Source organism: Camelus bactrianus, chromosome 1 (assembly GCF_048773025.1).
Source record: "Camelus bactrianus isolate YW-2024 breed Bactrian camel chromosome 1, ASM4877302v1, whole genome shotgun sequence".
Taxonomy (NCBI): Eukaryota; Metazoa; Chordata; class Mammalia; order Artiodactyla; family Camelidae; genus Camelus; species Camelus bactrianus.
Genome location: NC_133539.1, coordinates 27,478,637 through 27,502,873, shown reverse-complemented (window position 1 = coordinate 27,502,873; position 24,237 = coordinate 27,478,637). Strand labels below are relative to the sequence as shown.

General features: G+C 34.3%; 1 protein-coding gene across 7 annotated transcripts in view; it reads left to right on the top strand.

The window, feature by feature from the left end:
* The window catches only part of ROBO1 (roundabout guidance receptor 1), a 1,017,320-nt gene that overhangs the window by 705,232 nt on the left and 287,851 nt on the right, over positions 1-24,237 (top strand). For all 7 annotated transcript variants that reach the window (XM_074361428.1, XM_074361430.1, XM_074361424.1 and 4 more), the window contains one exon: positions 6,354-6,680. In XM_074361428.1, coding sequence (XP_074217529.1) covers positions 6,354-6,680 — 327 coding nt within the window. The remainder of the gene's footprint in view (positions 1-6,353; positions 6,681-24,237) is intronic.

Below are 24,237 nucleotides of genomic sequence, written 5' to 3'. Positions count from 1 at the left end.
TGTCAACTACTCACTGAATTTGTTTCTCTTCTGCTTTTAGCAATGTTGCAAGCATTCTTGTGCTGCACATATGATATATGATACAAATGGATATTTTAATCATTTTAGGTTTTCTCATTTTACCTACCAAAGAATAAGAAATACCTACCAAAGAAATTTGGATCCAAACAGGTCTTTGTTAATAAAATAAATACTGCTTTGCACAATCTGCTAAGAAGAAACAGACTTGAAAACATAAACAAATAAAACCCTGAGACACATACTAGGAAAAAAGAATAAAATCATACATTTGAAAAAAGAATAAAATTATATATTTGAATCTTTTGCATACTTCAACAGAGTATTGAAAGCAGTCTCTTAAATGGTTCCTTGCTTGTGTTTCTGTAAATGTGATGTCTTAAAGGGGGAAACAGTTTACATCCAACCAGGAGTTTGGTTTCCTCGTAATAAATCTCATGTGACTTTGATACATTTCCTTGAAATACTTAGCACTTACGTGTGTATCTTTTTCCAGCTGTGGTTGTGTAAATGTTTAGATATTTCAGTCACTCATGTTTATATTTTATCTTCCAACCGGGCAGTTGTTGAAGGAATCCTTCCCTGTCCTTCTCCCTGATGCTGGCCTTGCCTAAAGTCAGTTGTGTTATATTCCCAAGGTTCTACCAGGATTCTTGCCAAGGACAGCTGATATTATCATCCTGGTGCCTTGTGAAAGCCTCACTCCATCAGCCCCTTTCTTCTTTGTAACTTTTTAGTTTCCTACGTAGAATGTAGTTGAAACCTTGAAGTTGGTTTTGCCAAGTGTAATATAAACCTTATTACATAAAAAATACCCAAATTAGCATAACTAAAATGATAGTTGTCAGGTGGTGGTTTATAGGAACTCACAAATTATGATTGAAGAAAGGTTTTTTTATGAATAGTGAGTCAAGAATATAAAGAGAGGTGTGTGACGAAGTGGAGAGCGGTACCACTTTTAAGGAGAAAGATTACAGTCACCAGGGCTCTTTCCTCTACACTCTTCTGTGATTGATATATGTTCTTCTCTACTTGTTCTTGGTGTAACTCCCTCAGAGTCCTCCTTTGAGAAAGTGAGTCACAGTCATTGATACAAGTTAGGTGGCTTTTCCCTCAAAGTGTGTTAGTGGAAAAACCGGGGATCAGTGATACTTAATTTTAATTGTGCAAACAGTACATACGAGTTGAGGTTCTAAGATATTAAAAACTGATACTATAGGATATTTACTCAAAAATGCAAACTCATTTTTAGAGAAGATCACACAGTACAAGGAAAGCTTTATATCCCCTTTTATTTATCATGAAGGTCTTCACTGAGTTAAGTGCCTATGAAATCACATGATTTACAGTTAGATATTCTTGAATGCATTGGAAGAACAAAATTAGATGCATCAGGTTTAACTGCTTCTTGCTATTTTTATTATCTACATTTTAAAAATAAGTAATCGGCGGGGAGAGTATAGCACACTGGTGGAGTGTGTGCTTAGCTTGCACAAGGTCCTGGTTTCAATCCCCAGTACTTCCATTAAAAAATAATAATAGGTAAATCAATAAGTAAACCTAATTACCTCCCCCTTCAAAAATAAAATAAAAATAAAGTAAATAAATCTATTTTAAAAATCTGATTAGAAAAAGTAAGCATCAAACTAACAAAAAATAAACTTGAAAATGAAACAAAAAAATAAGTAATCAAAATGAACAACTTCTAATGTTGGAAACAAGAATGAACAAAAGCATGTTTCTTAATGGAGTTTAAATTAATCCTAGCAGTACTTATGGAATATTTGGAAAGAGCAAAGATTACGAATTTGACTAGGATTGAATCCCACCACTGCCACCTTTCAGCTGACTGACAGCCAAGAGTCTCAGTTCCCCTCAGATGGATACCAGATATAACAACATTCACCTCATAAAGATGTTGTTGTGATAAAGGCAATAATTAATAATTGTTTTCTTTTAAATTCCTCTTCCTCTTGCTTAGACATGATAATAAAGGATAACTTATAGTTTTTATGAAGATGATGATTACCATTTATGATTGTTATTATTGAGGTTAAGCAATTACTTGTCATAAATATCCCTCGGGAATCAGAAAGTTCCTTTCGTGAAGGTTATACATTAGAAATGTGAGATTTCTATGTTTTTTCTTATTATTTCCAAAAGTTTTGGCTCTACAGTCAGTTAAGTCTTTCATTTACTCACCCTATTCATTCTCTCCAGATTACTGTATGCTGACAGAGTATATTTTCTTTTGAAGCATGTTCCTCAGAAGCAAAATTCAAAGTGGGATGTCCTATAAAAAGAAAAATACAGAGAGTTCAGTGACTAAATAAGTTTGAGAAATGCTGCATATTTTACCTTTCTTCTAGTGCACATAATGTGAATTAGCAAAATTAAAGACCCTGAGAACCACAACTTTTTTTTTGAGCTAACAATCTGAGAAGAGAGTGTTCCACGTAGCATTTTGAAAATTCAGCCTTTAATAGAATAGAGAGCATTTTTATTGCTGAAACTCTTTTACTGAATGCTGCTGTACAAACATCATGGTGAAAACTTGGGCCTGAGTCTCTACTCCCAAAAGTCCTGCTGGGACTGTAGGTTAGGGATGGAGAGAGTCTCGTGCTCCATTGTACTTGAGCAGAGCCTGGGTGATCTCCAGGTTCTGTAATTGGCCGTTACTTCCTCTGTATACTCTCTTTGGACAGTTTTATTCTTTCCCAGAGTTTCAGTCTCCAACTTGATTCTCGTCTCTGGATCCAGCTGAGATTTTTTTCCTGAGGTCATACTTGGATATTTAATTGGCAACTTGTCATCTTCATTTGGAGATTCTGGAAACATCCCAAACTCTCCACGTCTCATGCTGAATACATCACTTCTGTCCTTTCTCTCACCACATCCCATTCTTTTACTCTTGACCTTCACTGGGACTACGCTTACCCATTGCTCAGATCAGAAACTGGGAATCTCTCTACACTCTGCTTCTCTCCCATCCTGTGCATTTTTCATTTCCATCTCCCATAGTGCCAGTGAGTGGATTCTGTGGATATTATAACTATTTCTAGATTCTTCTGTCAACTGAAAAAAAATGCATAACCTAAAAGTTGAGCATATGTTTTATACAGTGGACTTTCTGAGGACTCAAGCCTGGGAGGTGGCCTCTGATATCACTCTAAGGGACTACTCCCAAGAGATAGGGGAGGAGCCAGGATATCTAGGAGTTTTTGTAACAAGGGCTAGGTAGTCGGAACATCAAAAGATTATTGTTAAAGAAAGCCAGATATTTTGAGTTAAGAAATTTAGTACTTTTCTACGTATGGAGAGGTACAAAAGTCTGGGTTCATTGAAATCATTTTTTTGATATACACCTAGCTATCTAGGCTCACTATCCTCTTCTCTCACATCCTGAATCCCTTCAGGGTGCACTGCTGTGGGTGGCAGCGGAGGCTGGGCTCCCTACTTGTCTCCATCCTGAATTCCCTCTGCTCACTGTTCAGGGTGGCAGTAGTAGCTGATGACTCAATGGCCACACCATCCTTTGTTTACTGCTATGGCTGGCAATGGCAACATTTTTCATTCACACATCTATCTTCTCTTCTGCCTATCAATATCCAAGTTTAAGCTTTCAGAATTTATTGTTTCAAGAATGTAAATGCGTTCTAACTATTCCTTTCCCAGCTTAGCCTGCCACAGTCTAATTTCAGACTACCAATTTTGAGCTCCTTAAAGCCAAACTTACAAGCAATTCCTTGCTTAAAAATATACTAATGTTCTTGTTGCCTTCAGATAGGTTCCAGAACTTTGGCTTGATGTACAAAGCCCATCACATTATGGCTTCTTCAGGCACATGCTTCCTAATCTCTGACATCCCCCTTATACTGAGGCCATTCTCACTTACCTATAGGTCCCACAAGTGTACCATATTCTTTTGTAGCTGTTCCTCTGAGTGAAATCATCTTTCTTTCCCTCCTGACTCATTTTTCAAGACTCACCTCAGGTTTCATGTGTCAGCATGCCTTCTCTGTCTGCCTTTCTCCAGCAGTCTTAAGTGCCCTTTCTTTGTATTCTCATAGCAACGTATGCATCCTTGTTTCCCATGTGAATATAAATGAAATTTACTTAAATTAAATACATATTACCTCAGCAGTTGATCCTCATTAGCATCCACCTTTCATAATTACAACTGGAATAATGGCCAGTAATATATTATAATGCTTTATTTTCTAAAGTTCTACAGCACTCATAATTGAGTAATCTGAAATCCAATTTAAATTTCATTTGACTTCAGTATAGCCTTTGCAAAAGACCACGAGTTTCCAAGTAATTTTTTCCCTAGTTGCTGGTTTATTTCATCCTTTTTTAGAGCCTGGTTTCACTTAGAGGATTTATAGTATGCTGTATACCATGCCCTGAACTAAAGCTATTTCTCAATATTTCTGATTATAAAACTGTTACTTGACATTTCAAATTATATATTTTTTTTGTTTCATGGTGGATATAAGCAAGTCATAGACCTTTTAGTCTCATCACTCTTTTATGATTTCATTAAGAAAAAATACTAATTACAGTAGTTACAAGTTAGAAATATAGATAAACTCTATGCAGAACTTACTGCCTAATAAAGGTTAAAGTATGCATGTACAGTTACAATTAAAAATAATCTTGTAAAGTGTCTTTATAGTATGCATGATTTTTAAGCTTCAGATCATTCCACTCAAACAGGGTCTTGCTATTAGCACTGTATTCATTTTTTAATTTACTCAACACATTTTTATTATCTCTAGTGTGCTCAAGCATCAGAGAAACAACCATGAGCAAAATCAGACCCACAGATCTTACAGAGTAATGGGAAAGACAAGACAATATTCAGAACATCAAATAAATTTAAATTATAATTCTGATCATTTTGCCAAGAGTAGTTTTTTACCCTTGCTTAAGGGAGTATTTACGTTTTGCTGTAAAGATCAGGGATGGTAGAGATTTAAAAGACTGGGTATAAACTAGGGTGAGACCATTTTGGGCCCAGACCCTGTGACAGGCACAGGCCTGAGGCAGGAGGAAGCCTAATATATTTGTGAAACTAACAGAAGACTAGGGTGAAGAAAGCAGAGAAAGGAGTGGGACAGAAAGTCTGGAGAGCTGGACAGGGTAATGAACACACTGACTGTTGCAGGTCTTGTTAAGGATTTCATCTTAAGAGCAATGAGTTTATTTTAAGAGCCAGATTGTATTTGCATTTCAAAGCTTTCATTTGGCTGCACTGAAGTGAAGCTATTTAAAAGCTATCCTAAATCCTGGTGGGAACCTAGAGTAGTTTGATCTGGGATGGTAGCAGGCTGCAGAGATTGAGATGAGTAGATTCATTTGAGAAATTTGGGAGAGGATTAAGGGATAGAAAGAGAGGTGTCAAGGAAGACTGGTTTCTACTTTTCATTATTCATTGAGAGTAGAACATTAGATGGGAACAAGGTTTAAGGTTTGGTTGTTGAATCTGGGAACTCTCTAAGATTTTTACATATTAAATCTGTTCATGGCAACCCTAAGGTAGGAATATCAAAACTATGAAACTGGATCCTTGTTTTAGAGATTATAATCTTGTTGGAAAAAAATAAGGTACAGACAAAATATTTGTGACACACACACTCAAGATTTCACTTATTAAGTAATAATACATAAGGTCTAGAATGTAGAAAAAAGGGAAAACTATCCTTTTCCATTTAATATTATATTTAATTACTTAAACTCAATTATTTAACATCTTTGAAGTCTACTAAAATGTTAACATAATTATTGGAGACTAATGGACTTAATTTATCAATTAAGGGGACAATATATTTTATATACTTTTTTATTATTTAAAAAGATATGAAAGTCTATATAAAGAATGGTTTCATCATATATATTTCAACATAAATGTTCATTGGTGTATAGCATATGTTTTGTTAAAGTGTTGATTGATGTTAGTTAAAAAGGGATTCCGGGAAGCCATGCCATTATTTGTAGTTGTCAACAATTCTGTAACACATTCCTCTGCAGAAACAGGCACGGACATAGTACAGACAGACAGGGTGATGGGTTCTGAAAGAATCTGTGGACAAGGGATTTGGAGAACAGACAGGATTTGTACAGGCGAAATTTTAGCAAGAGCACTTTCTAAGTGGACGGTCGAAAGGATTCAGGAATGAGAAGTTATAGTCAAGGTGGACACCAGAAGGATTAGGAAGAGGAAGTCAATATTATGCAGTGTTTAGATAGTAGTGTTGATGCCCGGGCTTTTGAAATGAGACTTAATTGTTTTCAAGTGATGATTTGAAGATATTTTATCAATTCTTCTGCAGGCTCCCGTCTTCGTCAGGAAGATTTTCCACCTCGCATTGTTGAACACCCTTCAGACCTAATTGTCTCAAAAGGAGAACCTGCAACTTTGAACTGCAAAGCCGAAGGCCGCCCCACACCCACCATTGAATGGTACAAAGGCGGGGAGAGAGTGGAGACAGACAAAGATGACCCTCGCTCACACCGAATGTTGCTGCCAAGTGGATCTTTATTTTTCTTACGTATAGTGCATGGACGGAAAAGTAGGCCTGATGAAGGGGTCTATGTCTGTGTAGCAAGGAATTATCTCGGAGAGGCTGTGAGTCACAATGCATCGCTGGAGGTAGCTAGTAAGTAAAATGGATTTTCTGTGTTTGGGGGAGGGGCGGACCAAGTGGGATCATTTGCCTTGATCGTGGTAATGAAACATTAAGCCTGCATCACAGGCTTTCCTTGAGGAAAATCTCTACATTTGCATGTGAATATAATCTACTATTTGTTTGAATTTTCTACGTTTCTCATCTGAGCTGGTTATTCAAGCTAAATTGGGATTTATACATAGTGGCTGAACTGTTTTACTTTTGGAGCTGTTTTCTGTTGACCATTCTCACTGAAAAGGATTTACTCTTCTCCTTTGTTCCTTTTAAATATGGTGAATTTAAGTATGTTTATATAAAAAGTACAGTGTAGGATTTTTTCATGTGTCTTCATGAAGAGAAATACTTTCAACTGGTAATGTAAGGTATGGTTTTAAACTGTTTCTAATTCTTAGAAATATATTACACTTTTACTAAAGCTATAGCCAGAGAAGTGTATGATTATGCCTCATACTTTATTATCATGGCTACTGTAGTGCACCCTGGGAGGAAAACATGTGGATGGAATCTGCAGGGGGTTCATGGTTCACTTTATTTATACAAATACCAAAGGCTGCTCATTTGACATTACATCAAAAAGGATTTGGTTGACTAATGATTAAATGGTTACATCTAGAGTCTAGATGTGTATTGTATTTGAATTAGAATTAGGCTTTTTTTTAATTTTCAGTAAGCATTCAAGAGGTAACCAGAAAATTTTGTTCCTTTGAAAGAATCCTGCTTCATATATGTATGTATGACAGGAATTGACACTTGTATAAAAATTGGAGAAAAAAATGAAATTTAGATCTAATTCACTATTAGTTTAACTATCTGTAATTTTATATGAAATTGTGTACAAAACTATATAGATATTTATATATAATGTTTTCCAGGTTGATTGATATTTTAATATAATTTATACATTTCAAAATTTTAGTTATAAAATCAGTTTTCATAATATCTAACATTGTCTCCAATATTCAACTAGAACATAAATACATAGAACCACAGATAATTATAAAATTATAGACACAAAAAGGAATTTAGAGAAGGATTATTCCAACTTAATCATATTATTAATGTGAAATCTGCCCTAGAGAATTTAGATGATTTGATCTTACTCACAGAACCATGTGGTACTTAAGTTGAGACAAAATGCCAAAGATAGTCCGATATGGGTATAAAATTTAATTAGATAGAATAAAAAATTAAAGTAACCATTTAAAACTAGGTCAGAACTAGCAATTCACATTTTAAGAACATTTACGTGAAACCCAAGTTTATATTTCTCTATTTATAGTTACCTGATAATTAACTTATTGTACTTTTTCATATTGCTTTGATTCTCAACGAAGGTCTTAGAACTAAACCAGTGAGATGTATAAAAGCTATCATCACAACAGAAAGCTATTTTTCTTTTTCTTTTTTAAGCTCAACTTTAAATGTGGCACAAAGAAAGGAATTTTAACGGTTCAATTTGTTTATAAGAAGTATATGTTTTGATAAAGTCATCTTTCAAAGTTACGATATTAACACCTTTCTAACACTTGGCACCTCTATATTTAAGAATAGTTCTTTCCTGTGAAGATAAATGTAAGTTAATGTTTGAGAACAAATGTAGAGAATCAAGAAAGATGATGTAGATAACCTAGGCCAACTCCTGTATGTAGTATGTAAGAAACTGAACACCAGGAGGGGAAAACAGTGATTGTTTATTCTCCGGAATTATAATTCTTTAATATAAATGAGTGTGTACCAACAGAAATATCAAAGATCATCTTACCTTTCTGTGTTATTTTCTACTCTATTTACATTTTTATCATTGTCAAACTATTTTTTTTTAAGTTTATAGACTTGAATGGAGGATCTAAATGCTTACCATATAGATTTTCCTTTTCAGAATACCTCTACTTTTACCTCAGGTGATCAAGATATCCTTAGTGCATTGGGATTTAGAGACCTGTTTTTTTCTAATCTGGCTTTTGTGCAGACATTTTAAAAGACACTCTTAGTTTCCAGTTAAGTTCTTTCCCTAAGTTAGACATTCCATTACCTTGAGGGTGCATTATGGGAAAAGCTTTTGCAATCTTAGTTAACAAATACATGATCATGAAATTGAAACCAGACATAAGATCATTATATAACTTTTATCAGTAAAATATTCAAATATATGGTTCCTTAATGCATAGTTCACAAATTTTAATGGGATATTCCTCACATATTCCAAAATTCAACTTCCAGAGAAAAAAGTATTAAAATTTATTGAATAACAAGATACTCTAGAAAACACTTTAAGATTGTATTCAATAACAGTTTATATACTTGAGAAGGAAGAAGCATATAGATACTGTACATTTATCAAATATAATTTGATATTAAAAGGAGAGTTAGGTAATAAGATCCTTATTAGTGATAATAATTATTTGAAACTATAAAAAAAGTTTGAATACTGTTTGCTTCCAATAATTTTATAATAGTTAAATTGTAAAAATTGAAATCATGTTTTTGTTTAGATAAATTGTATTTATTTGGTCGCATAAGTTATATGGGAAAAATTAAGTACTCTGCAGTTAAAATAGTTTTTGTGTTTAAAAAATTTGTGGTTCAGAGCACTTCAAATAGATATGTAGTATTTAATTCACGTGTATTTCACATATTTATTTTAGCCAATGGTTACTGCTCATTCAGCATTTTAAAATATGTTTGCATCCTAAAATCAAAACTAGCCTTTTGTATGTTACATAAATAATTGGAGGGGAAGGAGGGCAGGGAAATATGGGTCATATTTGTTATAGGTTAAATCTGTGAAGTGCTTTTATAGTTTGGTTTTATTATTTCCTGGAGAATATTACTACATATTTCCTTAGTTTAGGTACCAGAAGTTCAATAAGAACTGTTCTTATTCTTCCCAAAGGCTCAGACACAGGAAGACAAAGATTGCATCTAATTTCTTAGTGACGCTATAGCTCAAAGTAATAGCATTAACAAAAATGTCTTGAGGCAAAATGGGTTTCAGAACACAGTTGTTGGTAATACTTTAAAAAACATTTATCTGTGTTTTATTTGCCTTTAAACCAAGTTTTACAGCTGTAACAACAACTAGATCTCTTGGTTCCTAACAATTGTCAATCTCTCAAACACTGGGAAAAAAATATGGACTGTGAAAAAACCTTTGCTTCTATATAGAAATGACAATATTCTTGTCTTCTGTGTTTTAATGTTCATTTAAATTTAAGTAATGCATCAAGAGGATTGCATTTATTGGTTATCTTTAAGATTATTTATTTTCATTTTTATTTGAATTTGAATTATAAACAAGATAGACCTAGTGAAAAGCATTGGCCAACCTTTTGGTACTAATCCTTGCCATGTGGTAAGAGTGGTATTCTTGGTCTTGAAAACTCAGTTTTGATGCAATAAAATTTATTTCACACAATTATTAAGTCTAAGAATTGAAATGCTAAGAAATATGTAGTAGTCCTTATACTTAAAGTTTCCACCTTGAATTTTTAGAAGTTTACCTCTGTAAAGGAAAAGAATTTTTAATCACAGATGCATTTTTAAATTTTGTTAATTATTATTTTTCTTTGCAAACCGAAAATAATATATTTTGATAGGGACTTTAATTTGAAAATTTAGAAGATACTGTTGTTTCAAAGATTTATGAAAACTCACTGTTTATCTAACTCAGTTTCAAACCTAGCTTTCTAAAATGATCTTATAAATAGTATTTCCTTGTTTGTTTTGTGTTAGCGCTATTCTAGAGTTTACTAAACGTTTAGAAAAAAGTATTTTATGGGTTCATTATATCCATATTACCAGTTATTAAATATAGAACTTCATTTTATGCCTGGTACAAATTGATAACAGTTCTTTGACACGACTTACATTTAATAAGTAATCTGATCTTGGGTAATTGCACTGAATTTTAGGGAAAATTATTTTGAACCTTGACCACACTTTCGATTGTAGAACATGGCTCTCTAAGTCATCTGCTAAGCAGTGCACAGTCAGCATATGGCTATTTCTTTCCTGTGTAAGCTGTTTTCTCCTGAGGAAGTGAAATTCCCTTCTGACTAGGCAGACATCTGCTGGCTGTCTTAGCAGCAAACCAGAGAACTATCTTTCCAGGAAAAAAAAAAGTCCAATTAATCAGAGATTAAGTCTTTCCAGATTTTATTAACTGGGCTGCTTTTTAATAGTGATTACTTTGAGGTAGAATGTTTATATTTTGAAGTAATATTTCCCACTGAAGTAATGTTTTTCCATTGCTCTCAATATATTATGATCTTTTGTTGTCCTTGTTATTAAACAATTCTCCTTAAAGTGATTTAGTGTGTTCAGTTGACTTCTTAGGAAAACTTTTATTGTTTTTCCTCCAACTCACTTGACTGCTGTATATTAATCTTTAGCAAATACGTGGAAAGATCTTAAAGTGGGGACATGCTATGCATTTTCTTTCCTTTACTCCCAATCTCAGGTTAAGGAATATGATTATTAAGCTTTCAGAGATCATTTTTAAATAACTTAAAAGTTGTGCTTTATTTCTAAATACAGAACTAATATATGTTCACTATAGAACATACACAGTCTTTTAAAATACATACATGTTCTTGTAATCTCATTACCCAGAGTTAACCACTGTTGAAATTTGGGTGGATATCTTAACATCACTGTATGTTCTCTAGGGAAAACTATTTACTATTCAATTAATATTCAGTTCTTTCTTAGGTGGCCAAAAAGAGAATTGGCTATGTTAGAACACATAACTATGTCATAAAGACTAAATGGAAGAGTTTAGCTCTAGATTGGATGCCACAAAATATCCTCCATCTCCTGTATTATGTTACTACATACATCATCCTGGACCAGATTCAATCAAGTGATCTTGGGGTTAAAGTTTACATACTCCCTTACCAGTCTCATGAGCCACTCCTTCTATTTTCTCAAAAAGTAGATGGTGTTCATACATGCTGAAAAGTACTAAGATAATTACTTCAACACTACTTGATGCTGAGATATAAAGTCCCTTGGGGTTTCCAGGAAATCAATTCAGTATTTAGTTATTTATGGGAAATTCTTGGCAGTGTCTCTTCATATCAACAATACTGACTTTATAAAACAATAAAATAACAAGGTAGATCTGGTTATCTCTTAAATCTTGTCATCATATCATTCTTCCTTTTAATCCTCCTAACTTACTTATGATTTAAATGCTAGACATCGTTCCCACATACACAAAGTTGAAGATGATTTGTATTTATTTTAAAATGTGGTTCAATGACAAGTTGATCTAATAAAACATGCCTAAACATTCTTAGTATAATTAATTTAAATTAATACAAAATAAATTAACTTAAACTTGTCATTAATTACCAATTTAAAAATTTTTTTGTCAGGTTAGGCAAAATGTTTTGTTGAATGTTTTGAGGGTCATAAAAGTTCTTTGATCTCTTGTTACACAATGTGGGCATTAAACGTGCTGTTTTTAAAAAGTCAAGCATTAAATAAAAACATGAAGAATAAGAAAATATAGACTGTCCCCCTAAAATTGGTATTTTTTCCTAGATAACTCTTTGCAGGCATTCTGCTTAGTTCTAGCCGTTCAGTGGTGAACAAAAAAGGAAACATTTTCTGCCTTCATGGGAATTACCATAAAGGGATGTGATGACAGAAAATAAGTAACTAACCATACAAATAACTTTATGTTTAAAATGGTGGTAAGTACGAGGAAGGATTGAAGTTAAGCTGAGAGCTGAAATACATGTGGCAAGAGACAGTGTTAGTTTGAAACAGGTGTATAATGGAGATGAAGAGAAAAACGAATATTAGACTTGGAGATTGAAGAGTTGGTTAAATTTTGGAGGGTGAAACAGTAGAAGTTGAAATTTTGCAAGAAATACAATTATTGGTGATGGCTAAGTCAAGGTCAAGGCTATGAACCATGCAAGTCATAGAACTGAGAGTTCGGATTAGCTTATGTTAGCTTTGATGGTTGACAGTTGTTCAGTTTGCTGCAGTCCCTCACAGTCCCAAGATACGGCACCTTCCTCTGTTCCCTCAGCCTGGAATGTTCTTGTTTTCCTGTTCCACTGGTCCCTCTCCTAAGAACTACCTCCTCTGGAGCCATATGTGACTAAGTGTCCAGCACCATTCCTGGCCCATTGTAAGTGATATGATCTAACATGTAACTTGGAAATGTTTTATCCCACGTGTGAGGAACATCATAAATCATCAGAATGCCACTTCAAGGACCAATCTAATTTCTACACAACTTCTCTGTAAAGGCAAGTAGTTCCCATGACCTCAAACACTCATTTGAAGGCACAGCACTTAGAATGGAGTCTTGGTACTATTTCACTGGGGTTTTTTCTTTCTTTCAAGGTTTTGGAATATTTAATTAGCTCCTCTGGGAATAACGTAACTTGGGAAATTTAGTTGACTTCCAGTAGTACCAGTAGCCAAAAGAACTTTTTTAAGCTCTGATACATGTGGAACTGGCTCTCTAAGTGTAGTGAGCCCCTCAGAGTAACATCAGCCTGTGCCTATGATTGTAAAGACTGGCTGATAGAAAACAGAGGCATTTAAACCTCCTGACTGATAAGGAAACAGTTAATATTCACAGTACCTGAAGGGGTTTCCTGAAGTTCCCTTAAGAAAGTTTACATATGCAAAACAGGACTTAAACATTTTTACTTTCTCTTTGTCTTTCTGGATAGGGGGAAAAAGTGAAAAAATTAGTATTCTGGAAAGTAGAATTATTTGCATTCTTATACTTTGCCAGTAATCTGTATATTATCTGTAAAGCTATTATAGTATAGTAGATTTATAGTTAATGAAGCAAATTTGACAGGAAATTAAAGAAAAATTGCCACGTAGTAATTAAAAAAAAATTGGGAGGAAGTAGGTAATTAGGCTTATTTATTTTTAGAGGAGGTACTGGGGATTGAACCCAGGACCCTGTGCATGCTAGGCATGTGTTCTAGCGCTTGAACTATGTCCTTCCCCTGCAACATAGTAATGTTTTAAATTTCTTATTGCAATCTTAGGCTTTGATCTATGGTTGATAAAATTTTTTTTTTCAAAAGCTTAGTTAAAATAAGATGTAAAAACCAATGAAAATCTAGATGCTGCAATAATTAGGCACGATATGGATAAGAAAGAGAGGAAACTCACTTGGATGGTACTGTGTCCAGCCACGTGTGGGGGAGGCAAACTCGGATGTGGGAAGGACTAGGTCTACTACAGCCTTTAGGATCCTACTCAAAATACGGTCCATGGACCAGCAGCATTGGCATCAGCTGGTAGCAAGTTAGAGATGTAGGGCCCCACTGTGGGACCGCCTGAATCAGACCCTGTATTTAAACAGTATTTTAAGGTGACTTCATATGCAAATTCAAGTTTGAGAAGTGCTGGTATACACTATGCTAATCTGGCGTTCACAGACCCATGCTCGTCCCTGAAGCCCGAAACTTCTTTTGGGAATGTGACCCCAATGTGGTTGGTTTTTAAAAAGAGAATCAGGGGAGACATGATTTCAGGTGGATTATTCTGGGTTTCTAAACCAGTAAGGAGTGGAGGCCAGGGAAAGCTGGCGGGGTAAGAGACTGGTAGAGACAGCGTTCAGGGGCAGAAATGGAGAGAGAGAAAAACATAGAAAGAAAAGCACAAGAGGGACACAGAGGGAAACAAAGTCAGAGTAACAGAGAAAGAGACTCAAAAAGAAGGAGGGGGTGGGTGTGGGAGAGAGAGCGCGCAGGTGGGCATGTGTGAGCCGGTGGGGGTAGCGTGGGGGCGGGGCGGGTACTGATATGATAGGGTTAAGTTTGGAAGAGCAGAGAAATACATTTGTCTGAATGAATAAGGGGAAAAAAATATTTCCTATGTATGAATATTTACAGATAGTGGAATGTTAAGCAGAGAAGATACTCAAACTTTTTTTAATATCCATACCATTGTATATCAAGGAAATTAATAGGTGAAATGTGTCATAGGTATCTTTAAGTAAATTAATGGAAGGCTGTATTCACTTAGAATAACCCAAAAGTGAAATGCTAGAGTCTTTATTTAATGTTACATTTTCTAGAATGCGAACTATTAAAAAAAAAAAAAACTAGGTTTTATTAATAAGAGCAGAACTGTGCTGGAAGGGTCACTGGGAAATCGTTTAATATATCCTTCTGATTTTTAGTTTAAATTACCTGAAGATCATTTGTTGTATTAAATGAGGTTCAGAATAAAAGATTTTCTAGCCTCCACCATCAACATTCCTTATGTTCATCAGCATATGTTAACACAAAGTTATTACCTCAGTTTACCTAAATTCTATTCTACAGCTTGTCTTCCTTTCATTTTATATGCTGATAACAGAAGAGCAGTTTTAAAACTATAGCAGCTCATATGTTTGAGGATCGTTATTAAGTGGGACCTAATTTTTAATAAAGTACATCTGATGTTTAATTTAGGTTTCTGAGTATAATAAAACAGTTTCTAATCTCAGTCTCTTAGGACCCAACATGGAAATTGTAGCTTTAGTAACATTTTAAGTTATGTCGTATTTAACCTAAGGTTTAAATTGAAGTTTTAATAGCATGTATGACATTTTACACTTGTCAAAAGAAATAAAAGTTTATGACCAAGTTATTTAGTATGTCTGAATGGGGACATTTTTAATCTTATCCAGTGAATGATGGAGTAAAACTTAGAATAAAAGCAAGAGAGTTAAAAAGAAAGTGGGAAAGGACACCCCTCCACAAAGGATTTATATTCAGTCTCAATCTCTTCCTTTCCATCACTCTGTATCTCTTCACTACATAATACTGTACTTTCTCTAGATTGAGTCACATTAAGTTACCCTTTGATTAGATTCCTATCTCAGTCAGACACTAGAAAATGGATTAGGAGACTGTGTTTGATGTAGGACATTGATGGCACTTCGATCATATAATCCAGCACTTGTCATAACTAACCCAAGTGACTTCCCTTAGTTCTAAAATGGATGTGTAGAGCAGGTTGCAACCTTGTTGAATCTTGCTTAAGGGAATTCGTGGAAAATATGATTACAGCATGCTTTCCTTTGGGACCACCTCAAGAAAGAAAGCAACAGTGAGCCAAAATGTCACAGGAGAGGAGGAAATGTTGTGTGGCCAGTAGACTGAGATCTGTTGACAGTTCCTTTTTCCTCCACTTTTCTCATCTTTTGCCTAAATCACCACAATCTAGAACTTGCATGAGCTCAGAATTCTGTGGTTAGACTCTGAAACATTGGTAGACAATAAAGGCAGTTTCTTAGCCCCTTTCTTTTTCTTTCATTCTTTTTAGAAAGTAATTACCACTTAGGTCTCTGTATAGTTTCCCATGAAATAGGTTCTTTCTGGACTATGTTGGTTGTCATTCTTCAATCTCCTTCAAAAGATTGATCATCAACTGCAGGTGAGTAACAATACATTTCTTATAACCTATTCCAAGAGGAGTTTGTGTTCTTTTAACACAAGGGGCTCTCTTAAACCATTAACTGGATGGCTCTTATCCAAAGAGTGTGTTAATGGAAACTTCGTAGTTAGATATGATTAATTCTGTCATTAAGTTAACACAAATTTTGTTCTCAGCAAACTCAATAAATGTTTATTTAGCATAGCTCTCTGGCCTTGGTGAAGTAACTTAGCCTCTCCATGTTTTCATTCTCACCTGTAAAATAGGGAAATTGTTCCACTTACCTTATACAGATTTGGGAAGGATTAAGTAAGTGAGCATGCATCATGTGCTTAGAGCTGTGCCTGGCCAACAGCGAGCGCTGTGTGAATGGCAGTGATTGTTCCATGTGCTATTTACTGTGCTAGGCACATTATGAGGTTGACTTCTTCCATTCCTGTGGTCCCAAAGACTGTATCTCTTTATTTCAGGAAGGGGGATGCTGAAAATCTAACGCCATATATGGTTACATTTAGAAAACGCTTGCTGTTCCCAGAGGCAGTCATCTTCTATACACAAATGTATTTAAAATCCACAAAAATGTTTGTGAATAGATAGGTATTTTTCATATATCAGTACATGGTATGTCTTTGATGGCCTACTTTCGAGGATTTGTAAAGCAATTGTTATTGACCTAGTTAGTATTTCAGTATTTGATTGTGGTCTCTCAAAATATGTTCCAGTGAATTGTTTCTATGAGCTGTTAAAAAAAATAATCTGGAAAATACATCTTTAAACAAATCTCTTTTCTATAAGACTTCAGAGCTTTCAAAGTATTAGCGAATGGTATGAAACACAAGTAGGAGATCGAAATTATTGTGATTCCCCCACTTAAATGAACTGTCCAAATATTATTTTCAGAAATAAATTTTTGATGCACGTTAATATTTGGTACTTTGTGGGAGGACACACAGTTTCAAAAGTGTCTGTGTATCAAATTCAGCTGTGTGGTTATCTTCTTGGTTCCTTTGTTTTAAGATCATAAGAGTAAGAATACGATATATAATTGTTTTCATTTTGTGTCCAGGTAGGTTTTCTTCTACATCAGCATGTTGAAGGCCATAACAGGGATCCATTCAACATTCCAAACATAGGCAATTTAAATATGGTACTTTATCAAAACTTTGCAAAGAGATGCTTAGCGCAGTGTGTGGCCTTACCCTTCTCTCTCAGTAATATCCTGTTACTCTTAATAGCCTTGACCTCAGCTTTCTAAACTTTGTCTTCTATTATGGGTATAATTTACCTCTTGCAGACATTTGACACAGCTGACCTTCTTTGTGAAATATCCTCTTCACCAGAATTTCATGGCACCCAGCTAGATCGAGATTGCATCCTACTGCATGTAACCAAAGTCAGACAAATTAGCCGAATGGGTTTAAATTTGAGTCTGGAGAAAGGCTGTATGAAGTATAAGGACTCCAAGAAGCCATTAGGAACCAGCCTCCTTTGATTTTTCTGCTCTGCCAACCTTAGAATGTGACTTTCTTTCTTATGGTTGCAAGGTGACTGCTGCACCTCTCAGTGTCACCTCTCTGTGCTGTCCTTGAGGGAGGAATGTAAAAAATCATCAGCCTATTTTTTTTCCAGATAAAGAATAAATTTCCTGGAAGTCTTGCCCACTAGAATTCGATGACATCTTGTTGGCTTGAACTGTTACATGGCCACCCTTACTGTCAAAGTTTTCTGGAGAGATGTGTTTTTGACTGGCCCATCTCTTCTCCAAACAAAATTTTGTCTTTTGTTGGACGGAAGAACAAAGAATGGGTATTTACTAGGCAAGTAGCAAGGTCTGCCACACAGATGCTATTGTTTCCTCTTCTTTATCTGGCTTTTTTTTGGCTTGTAGCTGAAATGTTTAGGCTCCAGGAGAATTTTGCTCTATGGCCTATTCTGGATGACTACACCTACCTCCTTGGATTTAGTTGTCAAAGTTGTCCTGATTCACTCTTTGTTCTATTCTCTCTAGCCTAGACTTTGCACTCATCTCTGTTTGGAGGTCTTGGTTGTGCCTCCAGCTTAAAGGTCCAGACTGAGACTTATCTTCCTTTCCATCCCTGTCTTTCCCCTTTCCTCTTTTATTTCCCAGCTATGAAAATGGTACTGCCATCTCACCAGCCCACCAGACCGGAAGCCGGAGATCTATTCCTTCCCCCTTTCTTTCCACCTGTTCATATCAGTTGATCATCTAGTCTTGCTGATTTTTTTTTTTTCCTGAATGGCTGGAGAGTCTTCCCACTTATTTCCATCCCCCTTGCTGTTTCTCTAATTAGTATCACCATCATGTCGCACTCAGATGACTGTAATACTTATTCACAAGTAAAAATCTGATCTGTCCCTCTTGATTGCTCACTCAGAGATTCACAATTGCTCCTAAAAATCTGAACTCAAAAGGACTTGCAAGGATTTGTGTGATCCGGGCAGTGCAGCCTAGGATTTACGCTCTCTACCCCCATTCCTTTGATCTAGAAAAAGCTATTTATTGCTTCAGAGCTCAGCAGAGTCATCGCTTCCACCAAGTCTCCTTTTCTGTATATCCGACTCCTCCCCCCAAGGTTAACCTTCCCCATGCCTCCCTATATTCCTTGATCACAGCATGTAAGTCTTGTATTGTAAGTAAATGTTTACTTACCTGCAACAAGGTCCTACTGTATAGCCCAGGGAACTATTTTCAATGCTTTGTAATAGCCTATAATGGAAAACAATATGAAAAGGAATATATATGTATATATGTATATACACATATGTATATACATATATATATAAACATGTATAACTGAATCACTATGCTGTACACCAGAAATTAACAGAAAATTACACAGTGGCTATACTTTAATTAAAAAAAAGTTTACTTGTCTGTGTTTCCCATTTAATTAAAAACATTTTTGTGTTTGGGGGGGAGGCAATTAGGTTTGCTTGTTTGTTGATTGATTGATTGATTGATTGATTGATTTAAAATGGAGGTACTGGGGATTGAACCCTACTTAATTTTAAGCACTTGTGTTGTATAACTTGTAGTACCTAACACAGGTATTAAAGGGTGTGTTATTACCAAATTTCTGTCAGTAAAAATTTCTGTATAATGATCTCCTCCAATCGAAAACAATAGAAGAAAAGTTTTATTTCTTATATTTAAAGGTGCTGATGTACAATTTAGCATTTTGTTTCCCTAATAGAAATGAGAGATTGCACAAATTATCAAATTATCTGTATTTTTTGTATGTGTGCCTGGAACAAATTTACCTTGAAACAACTGTAATGATAAGTCAAGTCTATGATTGCGTATCTCAGCAAACTTTTCTGAAAAGAACTTCAAGTAGAGCATTAATTTATTTAACATCATATTCTGATCATTATCTCAGACTATAAATTTAATATGCTATAAATAGAATGAAGAATAAGTTTTTAGAATTTATACTGAATAGAAGACATTATGCATGGATATTCAAAAGAAATATGTATGGATATACATCAATAGAAAAGGCATCATTTCCCCCCAAAATTATTAGATAACCTCACATTAAGATTTACAGTTAAATGGATAGTATAAAATTTTATCCCAGTGTTTGTTGTAGTAATCCAACATTATGTTGCTTGAACATCAGTTAAAAGGCATGACCACACAGGATTTTTCCAAAAAATAGATAATTCAGATTTTTCTCTTATAGTGTTAAATTTAAAAATTAATAGAATTAAAAATGTTTACTATAAAATTTTAATATTAATTTTAAAAGTATAAATATTTCATATAAATATAAATAAACATGTTAAATAAATAGACTTTTAAGTATTAAAAAATTTTAAAACACTCTGCTTTTTGCCTAAAGTAAAACATAAAATCTGAGACACTGGAAAGAGATAGTCTTTGACATTGGTAACTACTTTTGACCAAAACCTTTTCTAAGCTACAACAGTTAGTGATACTAAGGGGAGGGAGGAAAGAATGTTAATTTGAGTGAAGTGGTTCCAATTTTAAGGGGGTTTTATTGAAGCCAGAAAGGATACACACATGCAGACACACACACATAAGTAAATCAAGGAAATCTTTTTATATGCTGTTATGGATTCAGTTAAAGTTCCTCTTTGTTTCTTAATGTTTTAAAGAATGTCAGATTCAAATTTTCTTTAGATTTTAAAAATTGTGGTTGAAACATATGACTTACTTATGAAATTTTGGATAGGAAAAATATGAACAAAGGAAATCTCCTCTCTCTACCCTTGCCCTGAAATGCTACAATTACTGTGATAATTAGCTCAATGCTATTATGGATTTTTTTTCTTGTAAATAATTTATACTTCAGTTTGCCTTCATCCTGTAAGACAGCAGTGCCTGAAATTGATTTGGTATAATTGTACCTTTGATTAATATTTAATTTGAAATTATTTTACAGATTCAAGTTTAGATGTAACTGTGTCACATTTTAAGATATTAAGTATATACTTGAGTATATGAGTGTACATGTTTTTATAATCACTCACTGTTTTATTATCCAAAGCCACCATTTCTTCAGATCTATAAAGTAATTTTGTTATATATATAAAAATACATATTATGTATATAACATGTATATTATATACAGTATATATAATATATATTTCTTTTTTTGGCTTACTAACAGAATTGATTAAATTTAGACATTCCTCCATTGCCCCCTGACTTCAGGTCGTATTTCTATAATATTACATGTAGAACATGTAGCTGTTATAAATGAAAATATTTGCCAATTTGAAGTTACTAAAATATAAGCCATTAATTCCATGGGTAAAATCTCTGATTCAAGGGACTATTTTCCATCACTTAGCTCACACATCTGAGGAACTTGGGCAATTAGTTCACAGTGAAACCTTTGAGCTACTGATAGTCATGTAGGCGACAGGACAAAGGACTTCCCAGAGGGATATATTTCTTAGGTGCTTGAGTTGATGAGTGGGAGAGGTGGCTTGAGAAAGGATTGACTTCTTCTGCAACAGGATTATCATCAGTCACTTTCTCTTCTTCCCAACCCCAGTATCTTTTCTCCCTTAATAGGCTTTTGATTTTTTTTTAAACTTTTTTTTAATAGAGTTATAGTCATTTAAAAATTTTGTGTCAAATTCCAGTGTAGAGCACAATTTTTCAGTTATACATGAACATACATATATTCATTGTCACATTTTTTTTCTTTGTAAGCTACCACAAGATCTTGTATATATTTCCCTGTGCTATACAGTATAATCTTGTTTATCTATTCTACATATGCCTGTCAGTATCTACAAATTTTGAACTCCCAGTCTATCCCTTTCCACCTCCTCTGCCTTGGCAACCACAAGTTTGTATTCTATGTCTATGAGTCTGTTTCTGTTTTGTATTTATGTTCTTCTTCTTTTTTTTTTTTTTTTTTAGATTCCACATATGAATGATCTCATATGGTATTTTTCTTTCTCTTTCTGGCTTACTTCACTTAGAATGACATTCTCCAGAAACATCCATCTTGCTGCAAATGGCGTTATGTTGTCAGTTTTTCTGGCTGAATAGTATTCCATTGTGTAAATATACCACGTCTTCTTTATCATCTGTTGATTTTATACAAAAGAGGAGGCTACTTTAGAGTAGGATTACACACATCTCTAAAAGCTTGTTCTACAGTTCAGCTCAAGTTTCTGAAATCTATTGGAAACTTACAGTTCCATGTACAGCCCCTGAGGAAGGGGGATCTTAATTAGTTCTTTTCCATTTTAGCAGTAAATGACTCAAAAACAACCCAAACAAACAAAAACACAAAAGATGGCTGGGATCATTTGATTAATGATATGTAATTGTTTACCGGTAATTTCCTTTCCTGCAGTATCAACTCCACAAGCACAAGGACCTTATCACTCTGGATTACTGCTGACCTAGAACAGTACCTGGCACTGAAACAGTCTTCCACAATGTCTCGTGTATGAATGTTCTGTTAGCTTAATGCTTGGAATTGATTTTCTGGGGCTTTTCTAAGGACCTGATAATGCCTCTTAACCTCTGTGGCTTAATTTTCTTACCTGCAAATAGGCAATGCTGTATACTATCTTATGTAATAATTGCATAATTGGTAACTATTGGAAAGTAATTTGGAATGGTCAGAGATAGGCATTGTACAGATGAGAGATGGCTGTCTTTATTAAGTAATCAATGATATCTTTAGAACTTCTGATATTTCTTGTACTCTTGCAAAACAGTACAGTCTTAGTACCTGAAAGAAAGTCACACAGCAGTTGTATAAAAATAGAGGGAGGAAGGGAAAGCCAGAAGGAGAGGGCTTTAAATTTAGCTCTAACTACCATGTCTATGATCTTTTCTTTTATGCTTTTCTATGGTATTTTCTTTAAAATTATGCTTTTTCCTAAGAATTTGTGCATTTTAGTTGATGTTTTTCAGGTTCATAGTCTGGTGATAGGGTTGTATGTCTAGGGCAAATTGATGAGTGAGTATAGGCCATGATCGTATGTGGCAGGGTTGAAATCTGCTTCCAGGAGGTACATTTCTCCATGATTTTCCCAGACATTTCTGCTTGGTGATGTGGGGGTGGGGAAGCAGTAAAGAGATTATTTTTTGGTCTTTGTGGTCTTTATTTTGGGAGGAAAACTTTAACCTTAGTTTTGGATTCCGTTGTCATAGTCTTTATTCTGTTGACTAGCCTTACAAGTCTTTAATCCATGGAAATCTACTCCACTTTTTATATATTTAATTCACTATATGGTTAAAGCTGTTTTCTGTTCTTTTATATGTGCTATATCTTTTCTTTACATTACAGTTGTTTGACAGATTTAGTTGTCTATGCCAGATTTTGTTCCCTGTTTAAAGTGTGTTTCGGTGCCAGTGAACTGTTAGAAATTTTGTGTGCAAACATACCCATTTGTATTCTGCCACTTATAATCTTTTTCTTTATATCTTTGTACCTTCCTAAAATCCTGACTTTTTAAAAGGAGGGCTTATTTTGAGAACAAAATCATGTTATTTCAAAGATATTACATTTGGGACATTTATTGTCCCGCAGAGGATCTCTCATTTCAGGATGACTTGTATTGCACTCAATGTTTACAAAACTGTTCATTTATCTGACATAAGGGGCTAATCAAACTGTTTAAGTACATTCCTGGCTGTTTGGAAGCTTTTAAAGCACCAGATAGAGAGTCCTTAGCTATGGAAATTGTGTTTGTATGTATGGAACATCGTCACTGAAATTCTGAACAGAACCAAAGGAAGAAGAATATCGAATTTTAATATTCACCCTAAAATATTAATTTATTCCTATTTTATATTTAACTTAGTGGAATAAGTTGGCCCTTAGTAAAACATTCTTATAGAGTACAGTCTAAGTTTTTTCAAGTTGAGGAAGAAGTTGAGGTGTAAGGCCATGTCAATTGTAATAATAACCAACGCTTCTCTGTGGTTATTATGTGCCAGGCTCTTTATTAATTTATTTAATCCTCACAAAAACTCAATAAAGTATGTATTATTATTATCCTCACTTTTTAGATGATGAAATTGAGGTCCAGGTAGTTTAAATAACTTTGTTCATGCTCGTAATCCCTATGTTATTTTGCCTCTAATACTTAATGAGACTCCTTAATCATGAGGGATGCTTAATCATGAATGTGAAACATAAGGCAAATTCATTTTGTACATGAGACAATTACTGTCTCAAAATAATGCCAAAGCATGATATATATTATTTCCTTTGGGAAAATAATTGCTAATATGGCTACCAATAAGTTCAAATTTCTTCTACACCCAATTTTGAACTTATATTTTTATATTTGTTTTTTTAATCTGCAGTCAATCATAGAGAAGAAACTGTAAAGTGTGAATATTGTTTTACATGCAATTCCTTTTAACATATGAAACTCTTACATTTTTATACTGCCTCAGTCAGTTGGTTCAGTTGACCTATATATTTTGCATGTAAGATTGAGCTGTGACTTTGGTATCTATGCATTATTGATAAGTCAAACTACCCCAGGATTTGTACACTCAAAAGTTAAAAAAAAATAGAATCCCCCAATAAAATTCGAGATGGGAGAAAAAGAGAGGTAAATTGATAGTTTTTGTTTGTTATTT